The 16,209-nt window shown below is 41.8% G+C and overlaps 1 protein-coding gene across 1 annotated transcript in view; it reads right to left on the bottom strand.

Annotated features, from left to right (window-relative positions):
• Positions 1–3,014: 3,014 nt before the first annotated feature.
• The window catches only part of LOC130402445 (contactin-4), a 70,226-nt gene continuing 57,031 nt past the window's right edge, over positions 3,015–16,209 (bottom strand). Inside the window, exons 14-23 of the mRNA XM_056606605.1 lie at positions 15,390–15,507; positions 14,279–14,437; positions 13,500–13,649; positions 12,115–12,185; positions 11,035–11,269; positions 10,788–10,903; positions 7,816–8,011; positions 6,998–7,110; positions 5,947–6,121; positions 3,015–5,502 (exon numbers count right to left, since the gene is read on the bottom strand). Of these exons, the coding sequence (XP_056462580.1) occupies positions 5,417–5,502; positions 5,947–6,121; positions 6,998–7,110; positions 7,816–8,011; positions 10,788–10,903; positions 11,035–11,269; positions 12,115–12,185; positions 13,500–13,649; positions 14,279–14,437; positions 15,390–15,507 (1,419 nt within the window). The 3' untranslated portion in view covers positions 3,015–5,416. The remainder of the gene's footprint in view (positions 5,503–5,946; positions 6,122–6,997; positions 7,111–7,815; positions 8,012–10,787; positions 10,904–11,034; positions 11,270–12,114; positions 12,186–13,499; positions 13,650–14,278; positions 14,438–15,389; positions 15,508–16,209) is intronic.

Genomic DNA, 16,209 nt, shown 5'->3' with positions numbered 1-16,209 from the left:
GTTTTCATTGTCGTGGCCCAAGGGAATAGCAAGGAATCAATGGGGTAGAGACTGAAGTAAACTCATCAAACATCACAGAGTGCTTTGTGTTTGATAGAGGTTTAATGCAAGTTAACATGGAGGCTCTCAATGCCCAGTTTAATCAATCAAACCCACTGACATGCCCCAAATCCTCTTCCCCACTTCACCCTCAGGCTTTTCATGGCTAATCATTTCCCAGTTATACTTCTTCATGTGGAGGTTTACTGTTGAAAGCATGTTGAATCTGTTCTTTTAGTATTAGTTTTGGTTTACAATAAAATAACTTTATGTAATATATGGTGTATTTATGAAACACATTTTTTAATAATGTATAATGTACGAAGTATGTCATATTTAAAATATTTCTATAGTATGATATTATATCTTTAGATATCCACCTTATCCACTAACCTGCTAATTGTTCTTCAGATATTTCATTTTAACCTCAAATAAGAAATTCATCACACACCTCCCCTCCTTGCTGCCACTGCTTAATTAAACTTTTTCAGTTGCTATCCTGGGTTTTTATAAAAAACGCCAGGAGCAACACAATATGGGAAACAACCCAAAAACAGTTGGGGTGCGATAGTTAGGACTGTTCTCTCTCAGACAATACTCTTGAGCACTGAGCTCAAATGCAAAAAAGAAAAAAGCATATGGGCTTGGGTAAGAACAGGGTTGATGTCTCCAATCTTTGTGTCGGTCCGTTCTTCTGGCGGCAGGAGTCCTCCGTACGGAGGGTACTCCAGCCGGGGCGGAACCAGGGGAGGGGAAGCACTGCCTGTCAGCTGTCCCGCCGAGCTCGGAGCGAGCTCATAGTCCTTTTTAATTCTCAGCCAATCTTCTGTCCATCACCGCCCGCTTCATCCCGGCTTTGGAGCCCTGTGCAGGTCCACACGCTGTCACTTCCTGACACGTCTCGCAGCCCAGAGCCCACATCCAGACAATGCTCTCCCCAAATATTGTCAGCCTCCCTCCACCCGAGAGCCGCACCTAACCCGACAACAAGTCCTATTTATACAGACTGAGAGGAGGCAGGCACTCCTCCAGCCCTCACCCTTCCAATATACAGAATATAAACCCTGCCTTACAAGCTCCATGGGGCACTGATAAAATACTCATTAAAAAGTAGAAATAGGGGAAAAGGGAGTCTGCATGTAGTTAGCAAATTCATTGTGGCCTTATCAAGCAGGCCGCCTTGTTACCTATGGGGGGGGGGGGGGGCTTGAGATTGTCCTACACGAGGCGTCACATGACTGTATTGAGTGAAGCTGAGCTCCATGCAGGGCTACACGCCGTTCCGTATTCGCCCGCTGGAGGTAAAGCCATCCTTGGGGATGATATAGGCTTCTCAAGATGATTCATCCGTGAATAAAGGATTAGCAGCAAGTCACGAGTCTGGCTCTGCTTCGTCTACTTCTGCGTCTCCTTCAATTTGCTTTACATATTTAAGTCGAGATGAGTTGTATAGTTGTGGAACCGCCCGGCTTAGAGTCAAGTCAAACGAGGTTGTGCAGCACTTTTTCAAAATGACTTGCTACACGACTTCATTTGATGTGAGTGGGCTGGGATGGTTAGCAGGAGATAACCTGATCAATTCCTCATGTGTAATAGTGCATAAAAAATCCAAGTTGGATGTGATATGGATTATTTCCAAATGCGCCGGCGGTATGTACGGCATCAGGATGGTAATACAGCGAAACATCACCGCAATGTACTCTGAAAGTTCTACTTGAAGTAATGTGTGATTTACACACTATTGGTGAGACTTTTTTGCCGCAAAGAAGATGATATAAATCTCCATCCTGGATAGGCCTTGAAAACAAGGCCTTCCCCCAGACTTGCATCTCGGGGAATGAGCCTTGTTTTCATACTAAACAAACGAATGCCTCTTAAGTCATTCTAAAAGGCGCTGCATTCTAAATGTTGCAGAGAACAAGTAATACAAACAAGTAATACACACATATTACTTGTTTCTGTTCTCTCTCTTTAAAACGGTGAAATCCTACATACGGGAGCTTTAAGGTTGTGTTTTTGACAAGAAGTATTCCCCCCCCATTGACGAGTGAAGTGCTAGGAATGATGAATGACTAGGAATTTTGAGGAAAGTCAATTGTTGAATGATTAAAATAACAGAAGGCTGTGATAAAGGCAACGGAAGGACATAGCTGTCCGAACAAAGCTACCATCAACTTCCTGTTGTCAAAATTAACTCTGAATAAACACACAACTGTCACTGACATATTGTGTAACAGTGAATTTAGGTAACACTGATAAGTGCTACACTAAAATGTTATACATAGGAATGATACTTAAGGTTACAAATGGTGACTGGGAAAACTTTCATTCGACAGGGGGGTTTAATAATGACTGTACGATGGCTATATGAGATTTAAGTGGCCAAATAGTCCAAGGCACTTTGTGTGCAGATTACTGGTCCAAACCCTATCTCACTAACTGTTTGGGGAGGAACAGCCTTCAGAGAAAGAAACTAAAATGACATGCAGTTAGTGTTTATTGTTGAAATTAGTTGCATTAAGTAAACTGCATATTCTGTTCCCCTTCTCCAATTGGTTTCTGAAAAGTGTACTATGCCACCATTATATTTAATTGAAAGAGAACACATCTAGGAACCTGTCGTTAACCGTTTTGCATGTTTGAGATTCTTTTTTTGGATGACCCTGTGTAGAAATAAAACTTAGAAATGACATGTAACAAGTGTGTACTCTCAAAGGGCCATGAATATTTCGGTATTTTTCCTATTCTCTGTTCTAGATGTCCTATTGGCTGGGATTTACAGTTTACATTTAGAGGGTGGACACGTCTCTTATAATCCTGTGTCACACTCAAACAAGCAATAAACCAAGATCCATAATATCTGCCTAATGTTTGTTGAATATTGATGGGTCAGCCCTCTGGCTGTCACTCTCCACCATTTATTTGACCAGCCGGTTCAGGTTAACAGGGCTGTTAACCTTGTATTTCTCAGCAAACGTCTTGCACAGTTTCAGAGCATAATGAACTTAACCAGGTCAAACAAAGAGCAGTTTCAATGTGAAATCTTTATTGAACATTAATATCATCTCACAGAGATAATCCACACGTGAATACAATGGTATTGAGATACTTATGCAAATAGTATAGTTTTATATAAGACCAGAAACATATAATCCTCAGAAATGAGACAATATTCATTGTTAAACTTATTTATACATACATATGGCTGATGAATATAAATGACAATACCCCCTCCCCAACTAATTTCAGCAAATAAAAAAAACCTGGGTTTTATAGGTAAATATATTCTAATACTGTTTCAGTGACATCAAGGATGCAGCCCTATCAAGATTCTTCAATGGAGTAAATACAAAATCCCATAACACCATCAACCCAAAGTAAGAACCACCACAGTGCGGTAATAAACTCAAATAAAGATAAAAACTAGGATTAAGAAGGCACAGGGCATGTTAAGATGTATAATTAAGAAGTACCAAATGGGTAACTTTTACAATAAGGATAAATAAATTCACATTGATTAACATTAGTCAATGCTGTAACAGGCATTAACTTAGTTAACATTAAAATAATAATTGACTAATGGTTCATGTTTACTAATGGTGTTGATGTTAACTAAGGTTATGGTGTGCATGTTCCCTACCCTTAACCCCAGCACGTACGCTTATTCTATATAATGCTCATTATTCCATGGAAAAGTTAATCAGTGGTAACTTTACCATAAATTTACTGTTAATTGACTGTTAGTCAATGCTTATTGCTTCATTAATTAATGTGAATGGATGGTTCATTAATGTATCCTTACTGTAAAATGTTGCCGCCCATTGTTATTTTTCAGTGTCTTACAGTGAAGACTTCAGTGGAAAATCCCTTAGAAATGTGATTAAAGTCATACATCAGTTACTCATATACATTGGAATAACTACCAATAAAAGTCTCAGAAGGACGGCACGTTACTCAAATAAGGCAGTAAATGCAGGCGAAGAAAGACATTTCAATATTTTGTTTTAATTTAAACAGAAAAGGAAAAAACAAATGTTGGGGTTGTGTTGTTCTATCAACAGAACAATATGAGAATGGAACTGAGCTACGAAGCATGGCAGTAGCCTTCCTCTATGATTACCAGCTTTACCCAATTACATTGAAAGCCACATACCATGGTTGTGTTTCTGTGTGTGTGTGTGTGTGTGTGTGTGTTTCTGTGTGTGTGTGTGTTTGAAGAACAGTAGGTGTTCCACTAATTGTGTTGATTGGCTGCTTAATTGTCAACAAAAATAAGGAAGAAAAATAATGTAAGGACGCTGAGCGCATGCAAACAGTCACACATACATTCACACACAAACACACATACACAGTAAATAATGCACATCCTAGTGCCGCATCTTAACTGCCAAGGTATTTTTGTAAGTTGCTTTGAATAAACGCATCTGCTAAAAGTAAATGTCATGTACATATTGCACTGTGGAAGACATACATTTAGAATGAATATGCTTTCTGAAATGTTTTGACAGAAATGCAATGTATTTTCAGAGGCAGACAACTAATCAAGGACATGTACAGGGACAATAACAAGAATGAGAGAGAAAAATACAAGACTACCCCCATGCCATTGATAAGCGTGACCTTTCAGCGATATAGATCTCAACAGGATAATTTGTTTCAAAGCAAATTGAGAAATTATTATGATCTCGTTGAATTTTTAAGGCAGCATTTAAAAATGGGAAATTAGCCTTCTATTAACAGCAAGTACTTTTGAGAATTGGCTCCACTTAGAAATCTGTGAACCTCTCTGAAAGAGCTGCTTTCTCCATACTTGGATTGTTTAATAAGAAGAACTTGTCTCCACATTGCTGTTTCTTTGTATAATCCCCTCAACCAGAGCATCTCACATCCCTTAACTCTTGACTTTGCGTGTGGAAATCACATTGGAGCTGGCGCGAACGAAAGTAACTTGAAGAAATATGCAAAATGTTTCACATACTTGCGCTAACAACAAGGAGAAGGGTTATTTTTGAGAAGGAAAATGGAGCCTGCTCAAGGATGGAAAGGTTAGTAGCACGATGCTTCAAGGAAAGCAGGTGAGAGTATAAGGCTTAAGAAATTATACAATCAACCTTAGAACAGGTCCCTTTAAACCCTATGCACCACAGAGTGTCACCAGAAAACCCCCCGCATCAAATCAATACAACCTTAATCACAATCTGAAACTGACACAAGCAATAGTCCAGCTATATATCTTTTGATTACAACTTTTACAAAAGAACGATCCGTCACCTATTTTAATATGCATATCATGTGGTTGAGAAGAGTTGCTGCTCTCATTTATCAACAAGGAGAGGCAGTGACTGCTAAACAGTGTGCTCACTAGACAGAGACATTGCTAATAGGACATCAGTGAGACTATCAAAAGTACAAAACAACAAATCCATCTTGATGTTGGGTCGTCGCTTCCTTTTGAGTTAAGACCTGTGAACAACAAGAATACAAGGATTCCTTCAATGTACGGTTCCAACAAAGAGTCCTGTGATCGCCTTTAAAATGCCACGTTGTTTAATCAAATGTTTATCTTATTAATGAAGCTCACTACCACCTCACGAGATTCCTAGCTAGAATTCTCTTCAGCAATCACCGTATGTTTTCTCCCTCTCCAAATTGAGCCAAGGAGCAGAGATACACGCCATTTTAATGTCCCCCTTTGGAGGTCATTTCGACGTCCCCCTTCACACATTTACTGTCACCGCCGTAAGAAAAGTGCCTCGCAGTGATTGTGTCGGGCAGCCAGAAAGGGCTACTTAATAAGATACTTGGTCTTGTTAAATGTGTTAAATCGTGCGTGACCTCTTGCTAGTTGAATCATTTATCCCCTTTTTTCTGTTCCTATCTTCATCACAGTACTGGCGTGGGCCTTACTTGACATCCTTGGTATCCGGATGGCGCCGCTGCTGCCGCCGTCGCCGCCGTCTGTCAGGACTTTGATGTGGATAAGGTAGTCCTGCTCCTCGTCGGAGGGGACCTGAAGCTCCACGCTGGTCCTGTTGGTCTCCAGGATGCGAGTTCTTCCCTTCCAGGTCTCCCGGTACACCACCTGCGGACGGTAGGGCACCCACAACACACACGCACACATGCACGCGCACACATGCACAAGTTCATGCAGGCGCAAACACACACAGACACACACACAGGCACATGCCCACACGCATACATACACACACACATACACACGCATATGCCCATGCCCACACATACACACACACACACACACACATAGAAAGGTTGCTACGTGATCAAATGATCAAAATAGGAACGATCAACAAATAAATGGACAGCTTTTGCTTGAAGCTGTTGATTTCTAATGTTGTTGCCAAAGGATGTGTTTGATGTCATGCCGTGGATATTTCCAAGAAACAAATATGTCTTACAGGTTAGGCCAGGAACGTTTATTTATGTCACACCCTTTAAACACAACACAGACAATCATTTGGAACAGAAATGAAAAGTAAAAGTCTAGGAATTGGAGAGGCTTAAAAGGAAAATAAGTAAGCAAGTAAGCAAGCATCAATGAAAATAGTAAATAAATAAATAATGGAAAACACTCAGGATGCGGACAGAACCACAATTCATAGAAATTGTCCGGACAATTGGTTTGCTACAAAGACAAAGTCTGTGCAAAATGTCTCGAATGACATTTATCGTTTTACTGGGGGTGATGGCCTGGGTCCCCCAATTCATCCAGTCCTCAACGAGAGAGATTATCTTTATCACCTGGGAGAGATCTTTTAATTTGGAGGAGTCGGACAGGAAGGGATCCATAACGTGACACTGGGGTGGTGAGCTTCATCAGCAACCCAACCCCCCCCCAGCGTACCGCAACCAAGAGAGGCACCTTATTGCTATGATAGCAGCAGGCGAGGATATTGTTTTCCCAGTTAAGGTCTTTCTGCTATCAAGGTGACACACTGACCTTATACCCTGTCACTTCGGACTCATTTTCGAGCGCTTTGACGTGTTCCCAATTCAGAAAGATCCGGGAGTTCGTAAGGTTCCACTCAATACTGCCTGGGGCCTGACTTGGAGCTGTGATGTGACAGAATAGGCGGGGACACAATAAAGACACGTGTGCATGCATGAAAAGATCCGAGCACGACACATGAAAATCCATGCTCACATTTGATTGCATCCACAGAACCACTCACTCATCCTTAAAGACACTAGCAAACTGATAAGCGACTTCGAACATCTTTCCTTATTGACCCCCATGTCAAACTGCAACCACAAATTAATAAAACATGTCTTTTTTCTTATTGGTGTTGGTGTGTGTATAATTATAAGACAGCTCTACCTCCTGAAAAGGCTCAAAAAAACTCTTTAGCATTAACGAGGTCAGTTTCATGGTAACACATCTCTTTTTTTGGTTGAGCCTAAAAGTTTAGTTACTACGATGTCAATGTCAACAGTTTCAATTTTAAGACACTTTGGATAGAAGCATCTGCTAATTGGTCTACATCAGTTATTGTGAGAATACTGTTTCCTATTTATTTGTTGACAAATGTTAAAATGTAACATATCTTTTATTAGTTAATCTCTTCACAGGAATCACAGGAATCTTTAAGCAATCGTATCTTTCTAAGCACTGATGTCATTTCATTTTTAGCGTTATGATGCATGTACTTTTATTGACAGTATAATTAAGCTATTACTGCTTTGTCTGGCGTCCCTTAAATCAAACACCAAAAGATCTAAACGGTGAATGCTAGAGTCATGGAATAGTGGTGGTCTTACGGGGTTTCTTGGTGGTGATGTTACAAGGGGCGCTGGGGGGGCCGAGGCCGGCACTGTTGCGTGCCCGGACAGTGACTAGGTACACGGCGCTGGACTTCAGGCCGGAGAACAGAGCCCCCATTGGCCCTGGGTCTCCCTCTGCCACCCTCATCCCCTCTCCTGCGCTCTGCTCCGTACCCTCCTCCCAGCAGAGGACCTGCACCGGAGACATGGTCGTGATTACCCTGAGGATCGGAGGATCGTTTGAATGGCTCATTTGAGAATAATGTCGTTCATTTGTCAAATAATGATAATGATAATAATAATATAGTGCAATTGTGTGGTTGATTAGCATATAATATAGTTCACTTGTAAGATAACAATAATCATAATAGTCATAATCATAATAATATTCATAATAACAAAAAACATAATTGGCATGGTTCATTTGCATATAAGATAGTTTAATTGTTTACAGTGTTGTTAAAGATTGTTTAAACAACGTTAACATTTAAAAAGTAAACTACTGAACTTGGTGAAAATAGATAAAATCGCATAAATAAGTAGTATTCTTGTTTACGTTTATTCATTTACAATGTAAAGAAAACAAAATAACCAAAAATATATACAAATAAATGGTATTGTTATAACCCCGAAAAAGCAATACTGTTGGACACTGTCCCATTGCCAAGGTCTCTCTCTCTCTCTCTCTCTCTCTCTCTCTCTCTCTCTCTCTCTCTCTCTCACCCTCGCTCTCTCGCTCTCCATTTGAATGCATGCAGATGACATCATCACTGCCAATATCCTGACGGCGGGCATGTAGATGTGCACGGCGTTCGCCCAGAGCCAGGTGAGCAACGCCTCACACTTATCATACGTCTGCCATCTGCTATTCAGCGCTGCCGCCGCAGACAGGTGGACAGTGGCCTAGTGAGACTTCTGGCGTACACTGTTATTAAATGACCTCCTCTGGTCCCACAAAGTCACTCGAGTCACATGCCATTTTGTCCCCCATGTCCCCCCTGTGTCCACCCCCCCCTCCTCCCACCCTTTGCCGACGGCTGTTGGGGCTGGGGGAAAAGGGTTCAGATGTTCTTCCCAACCTTGACCCGTAAGCCATGGGTACCAGGGAGTACAATGTGGTGTGCGGAAGTAGAATGGTGAATAATGCATAGTTGATCAACTGGAAACTTTAGCATTCGGGTCAATTAGAGATAGCTTCCATAATGTAGCGCGGATTTCCAATAATGTAAACTGTGTTTTATGGTATGATTTAATTTACCGTGTAAATTTTTGATACTTTGATTAACATTTCCTCCGCACATTATTATTTTTTTTACCTCTGCGTCCTCTCTCTCAGTACTTAGTTTAGTCCAACAGACTGCATTCATCATGGCTGCCTTTAAGCTATTAAAAGCCATAAAGGGCAAAGCACATGGGAGATATAACATCATTATAACTAGGAGTAGAGGAGCGTAAACGGAGCCCTTTAACATATCAACCTATTCCAAGTACTGGAGAAGTGTCGGGGGGGAGAGCAGAAGAGGAATGGTCTCAGGCCGCACTTAGTGGACCAGTAAGATGCGCTCACGGCATTGGGGATGGTGCCATCACTGGGATGGTTCTGATTGGCTGCCGTGTACATGACATGCTTTGTGTGCCTAGCTACGCTAAAACTGGATGGTTATGTAACTGGAGTTACATCTGCAGGCATAACTCTCGTTAATGTAGGTTAACAGTGATGTCTGCAAACATTTCAGTACATACATTAAAATGAGTGGTCATTACCAGATAATCTTTTCATGAAATGTATTTACTTCTGATTTCCCTTTTCAGTTTTGCTTTGACTAAGCACTGCTTGACTACAAAAGGTTGTCAAAAACATTTTAGTTCCACATTATGACAAATCCTATCTTCTATCAATTTACGATAATGACTTTGAATTGCTCTTAAGGAGGTCATTGAGGGAGAGCCAAACAATTCAATTTAAAGAAGGATTTAAAGTTTACACAGCTGTTTTTAAGGACTACAACTAAACATATCCTCTGCGTTAGACGACTCAACCTCCAATGTTTCTCCACAAAGATTTAAAGCTAGCCTGGGCCGTAACCTTGTGTTTTTCCTTGAAAGATCACGGTTTTCAAAATATCCAGATTTTCTCACCTCGATCCCCGGGGGAGAGTTTGTTGTAGAGTGCCGTGATGTTAACACATTTTATTTTTCACAGCTATGGCTTCCCAAGGCACTGGGTTGTTTTGGAAAACGAGAGCAGCTGTGAACACACATCGTCCCTATTTAATCCTTGAGATTAGACTGTGACTAATAAACAGCTCCCATGTAGGCTGAACATTTAAATATCTATCTGCCTTTTGGCTGGCAGGTGACAATTTCTTGCTGTACAACCTACTGTGCTTTTGTCGGCTAAATCATGGGATTCATGTGATCTATTTCCCTTTGGCTTTAATATCCCCAAGCAGTAGTGATTTGGGGTAGCAAACTAAAAATCCTTTTTTTTTTATGCAGATACACTTCTAATATGATCTTCAACAAAAGTAATTCTGCTATTTTGTCACTACTACTAAAAGACTGATCCCATGTTTTCAACAGTCGCTCCGCCAACCAGTTTGTTAACAAACACCCTGAACCCGATTCACCTTCTCTTTGTGGCGTCGAAGTGCCTTCTCTGAGGCACTAAGATGTGAGGAGGGACCCCAGCGGTGAGGTGGGTGGATGTGTGGAGCTGTGTGTGTTGATGGCCGGGTCTGACAGAGGGTTAAGCTGCTAGGATACCTGTGGTATTCCGCCATGGGTGTGTGGAGCATTTCCTATACAACATTGCTCAATATAGCGTTCCTGCACAACGATGGAACATAAAAACAAGGCTTACAGCTGAAAGTATCCCGACGTTTATTTCATTACCATGGTGATTACATGTCACCCCCCTTCGACCAAGAGCTCTCGGCCTGAAACGGGTTCCTTTTTTTTGTTCATACCTCATATCCAGTGATTCGTCCACTGCCAGGACCCGGTGGCACTGGTTCCCAGTACACCTCAATCTTTGAGGACGACACGCTCCTGGCCCACACTCTGGACGGTGCCTCCGAGGGCTCTGAAAATACACAACCATAAATACCTTTGATTGATCATTTGTTTGTAATACTATTGGGCCTAACTAAGACTGAGCACCTGGAGCACCTGGAAGGACTAAACTAGTGTATGTGAGTGAAAAACAGTACTGACCGTCTTCGGCGGAGAGCACTGTGACCACGGGGCTGAACGGCCCCTCGCCCACGGCGTTGTAGACCCCTACTTTCACCTCATAGCGGGACAGAGGAGCGACACTGTCGTTCCAGTACACATAGCGGGAGGCGTCGGGCGAGGCCAGCACGGCCTGGGACCACACGCCGGACCCCTGCGGCCGGAACGCCACAACGTAGCCCAGGTCCTCACCGCTCTGCAGCTCCTCTGGGATGGGCTGGGATAGAGACGGAGTAGAGTAGAATGTGATATTAATAGAGGAGAACGGACCATGTAAAGATCGATAGATACAGAGAATATAAAAAATATATTATTTTTCTGACTTTTTGTTATTTGATGTCGTTAGCTAGATATTCTTTAGCGAAGATGAAGATCTTTTGTTGGGAAAAGTAAGGTTTTATTTTCTATATAGCGTTTTTCTTCGCCTTTCTATCTTTGTTCAAGGTTGTGCCAGTAGGAGCTCATGGGTAGCGATGCCTTGAGCACATCGCCTCCCCAGGGATACGGAGCAAACAGACAAACGGGTAAACATCCTGCTTGGTGACACATTTGCTTTGCTTGTGTTTCGCCTATGAGCCAAGTTCCTTGGTTTCAAGTCCTCTTCACCTCCGTGAGATGCGGGGTTTGTTCCAGAGTACCAGTAGGACAAAGATATCAAGGTTCTGTCATGATTCACATCTACACTCATCAGGTTTGACAAAAAGATAAAAGCAACGCAGTTTGATCTTTGGCAAACCATATCACAGAGAAAGATACACAAAGCATCTGGACTTTTTGTTCTGCAGCCACAACAAAAAATAGACATGAATAAATACCTCAGCAATTACCATCAAAGTCCAAAGGGATTCTGATTGACATGCTTGAGTTTACACTTTTTGAAATGACATTTCTGTGTCAGCAAATCAACAATCCAGGCCTTTTAAAAATAACCTGCATTCATCAATGCTGGCCAAAATGCAGCTATTATTATTACTCAGCAAAAATCCCACCATTGGCAAAATCTCTCAAAGTGATGTGTCACAGCAGTGGCCCTCACTTAACCATGAGTCAGGATCCTCTTACCTCCCAGGAGATAACGAGCTCTCCCCCGCTGCCGCCCCCCCCTCTCACGTTCACTGGGGCCACCTCAGGAACTGGATGTACAGGAAACAGGAAACAGGAAACAGAAACGTCATTCTTCAGAATGCTGCAGGTTAACACTATGCTTTCATTGTAAAGTGGTGCTTCTCTCTTTTTAAAGAAAAACACAAAGGATTATGTCCAACCGTGAGACAATCTACAAACCCTTTATTTTTAGGTGGTGGTGGTGGTGGTGGGGTCCAATGGTAATCAGTTGCATTCTCTTTTGGTTTTCTGAGCGAAGTACGATTAGTTATGTTATGATATCATTTTATGAAGCCCAGCACGAAACCAGTGGGAGTCCGGTCACACTGGGATTTAACCAGCAGGACGGGAACACAGGGCAATGCTTCTTCAGAGTACACAAAATAATGTCATATAAAGGCCCATTCATTCACTGCTTCGCGGTGTGGAGGGGGATATTCTCTTCAATGTTTTCCGTCTACCTGAGTCCTCTATAATTGTGGGATTCAAATTGTGGATTGCTGATATAGAGACAATGCTGGTTTCCATTTAGGTTTCCAGTTGATCAACTATAAATTATTCACCATTCTACCTCCGTACACTGTACATAATTTGGTCTTTCGATTTTGATAATAACATGATGTAGTGGATCTCGATGGGCTGCAGTCTGCCTGTAGGCATCTTTGAGCAAGATGCTATTGCCCGCTAACTGCTTCCTAATGACGTGTAACTGTCTGCACTATCTAAGCTTTACCTGCTCTTTAATGACATGCATCTGTATTCACCATCTAACCCCTACCTGCTCCTCAATGACATGCATCTGTATTCACTATCTTCCCTCTAACTGCTCCTTAATGCCCTGTCTCTGAATAAACTATCCAACCCCTACCTGCTCCAGAATGACATACATCTGTATTCACTTTCCAACCCCTACCTGATGCTTTAGGATATGCATCTGTATTCACTATCTAACTCCTACCTCCTCCTTGATGCCCTGTGTCTTTATTCAATATCTAACCCCTATCTGCTCCTTCATGACATGTATCTATATTTACTGTTTAAAAGTGCCTACTAAATGTCTAAATATAAATTGTGTCTCCCTCCCTCCCTCATCAGCTGAACAGGCTGTGAACACATTTCTAAAGATAATTGATGCTGTTATTAAGTATGAGAAACGCATTCAATAACAAATAGATGAACCTCGGTAAACGTCTGCCGATTTGTCCCGTGGGCTACAGAGTCAGACAGAGTCAGAGACAGAGGCAGTGACATTTGAGAGACAAACAAAACAAAAATCTAAAATTGGTGAGTGAGCAATCAGAGACATGAACACAGAGTTAGGGATCATCAGTTTTTTGTTGTACCTGCGGCTTTAGTTTGAACGTGTCGGGATGGCATGCTGGGCTCTCCAACTCCCACACCGTTGATTGCCACAACCCTGAACTCATGTTCCACCCAGGGTTTCAAACCTGTCACTGTGGCGTGCGACATCTGTCCAGGCACACAATCAGGAACTAGGATTAAAGAAGTCAGAATTGAAAGGTTTTACTTTAAATATATCTAAGCACATAACTATTGCGGTTTGCAGTGTGCATTGCTCGTTTTTATAAAGCGCTCTATAAAGGTTGACTTGATTGGAAAAAAACAGTTCAATTGTAAAGAACAACTACTATATAATATATTCACTATATGTATTGCGTCTAAAGTGATTACAAATGCAATAACTTGACTTATCATTAAAACATACAGGGTGTTACCATGCACACTATTAGTTGAAAGGTGAACAACTCCTGCCTCAATGACCATCACAAAATCCTCAGATAAAATAAATCCTCATCTTTTTCTCGGTGACCAGGGAGCAATGCTCTTATCGATAACACATTGAATAAAGGAGAGGCCTTTCACAACCGCCATGAATAAAAAAATAAAAAGGTGGAGTCAATCCATCTCACTTAGTGCCATGTTCAGCACATATTGATTGATTATTAAAACCTCCATGATTCGCAAACATTCCCTTTAATGCCGTTGAATTTAGCCAATTGTGTCGCACCTCAGGATAAAAAAAGATTAAAGAATATTAAGAAGTCAAATCTATGCAGTGGCAGCCTTTTAGTGGATGGGGGGGGACGGACGGACTAGTCACCTGTCTGGGCGGTCTGCCAGCCTATAGAGTAGGGGGTCCTGGCCTGCAACGTGTAGCTGGTGATGGGGCTGTGGTTGTCGGGTCCAGACCCCCAAGAGAGCTGTACGCTGGTGTCGGTAATCCTGCTTACAACCAGGTCCACAGGAGCCCCCGGCGGCCCTGAAGCCCGAAATAAAGATGGTGTTGGGGAGGGCGGTGGTGGTGGTGGTGGTGTTGGTGGTGGGGGTGGTGTTGGTGGTGGTGGTGGTGTTGGTGGTTTGGGTGGTGGTGTTGGTGGTGGTGGTGGTGTTGGTGGTGGTGGTGGTGTTGGTGGTGGTGGTGGTGGTGGTGTTGGTGGTGGTGGTGGTGGAGGTGGTGGTGGTGGTGGTGGTGGATGGGAGGGTTTGGGAAAAGGGCAGACGCCTTTATCAGCTTTATAGTTCCATAGCAGCTGAGACCAAAGCAATCGATCAGGGTTTGTTGCATGCACTGGAGAGAACCAAGAGGAGTAGAGAGGGTAGAAGAAAGAAGAAGTGTGTGGCCTCATAACTCATCTAAAGAAGCCTCAAACGACGGCTGTTTGGAGACAGAATAGAGAGGCTGTGTTCTTTTGGAAAGTGTGGTGGAAGGGGACCAGTAGAAGCAGTTGAAGAATATTGTATTCATGTACATATACAATACTTAAAAGTACAGCGTTGTAGTTCTAAAACCTTGTTTTTATTGTTTGTGACATTGCTGATAAAAAGCTTTAAAAAACAACAATCTCTTCTACTTCTTACAATGATTGTCTGTCTAGAGAACAAGTGGATGAGCTATTGTTGTTTCAGACATTTTTTCAGGCGACTGTGAGACAGAGGAGGAAAACAAAACCGGGCAAGCGCTTCATTTGAGATTTGGATGAGAAATAAACTAAACTAATTTAACAGGGCAAATAAATAAACATGACGGCATTTCATGATATTATGGGGTTTATTTTTGAAGACAAAACACAATATTTTTTTGCCTATCACACAGCCGAAAGAAGTATGCCTCAATGTCATCCAAATCCCTTCAACAATGACACAGCACATAAACTAATTAGGGAACGGCTAATATGAAAGGATGACAAGCTATGCATACATAAGGCCCTTACCTCTGACAATCAGGTCTGCTGCAGCCGACACGCTGTCAACCACTGTGTGCACCATGCATACATATTTCCCAGAATGCTTCAGCTGAACGTTACGTACCATCAGGTCACCTGCCGACACCTAATGACAAGGTGTACAGATTTAATAACGTTTTCAGAGGGGCTGGGTCTATTGAAAGAGCAAAGTAGTCACCCAGAAACGATAAGTCTTGCTCGACTTTTCCAACGTATTGACACGGGAAGAACATGTTCGTGGACCGCATTGGCTCCTGAGAATTGAGCACTGACATTTGGAAACTCTCAAAAATAATTAGATAATGAAACTGGGGAAAATTTCCTCATGATAAGGTACTCAAGTAACTCCAAGGGCAAACATTTTGCTGCTGATTCCTCTGAATCCGCTGATTCCTTGTTCCTCAGTAAGAACTAGGAATACAATGTGAAATCACTTTTTTAGGCTGCATGAGCAATCTGATACCAGTCAAACATTCAGACTGTGTATTCAAGTAATAATTAGTATGTGCTCATAAGTACAATACATACTGACGATAAAACTCTTTTGAATTTAATTCTGATTAAAATTGTGTAACTCGTGGTCACTTTTACACCACATATACAGGCATGTTATATTTTAAACAAATTAATGTTAAATATACAGTTTTTCATACAAAATGATTATGAGATGTATTGCAATTATTTGCAATATCTCTCACTCTTCTGCAGTTCTCTGCCTTGTTTTTGTTATTTTTTGATTGCCTTGTCAATCATTTTATTTTGTCGTTCTTTCTGTAAGCATATTCTTATACATTGGAGATACCCATTT

Source organism: Gadus chalcogrammus, chromosome 13 (assembly GCF_026213295.1).
Source record: "Gadus chalcogrammus isolate NIFS_2021 chromosome 13, NIFS_Gcha_1.0, whole genome shotgun sequence".
Lineage (NCBI taxonomy): Eukaryota > Metazoa > Chordata > Actinopteri > Gadiformes > Gadidae > Gadus > Gadus chalcogrammus.
The sequence above is the reverse complement of the archived record's forward strand: the minus strand, read 5'-3'. Positions and strand labels throughout refer to the sequence as shown.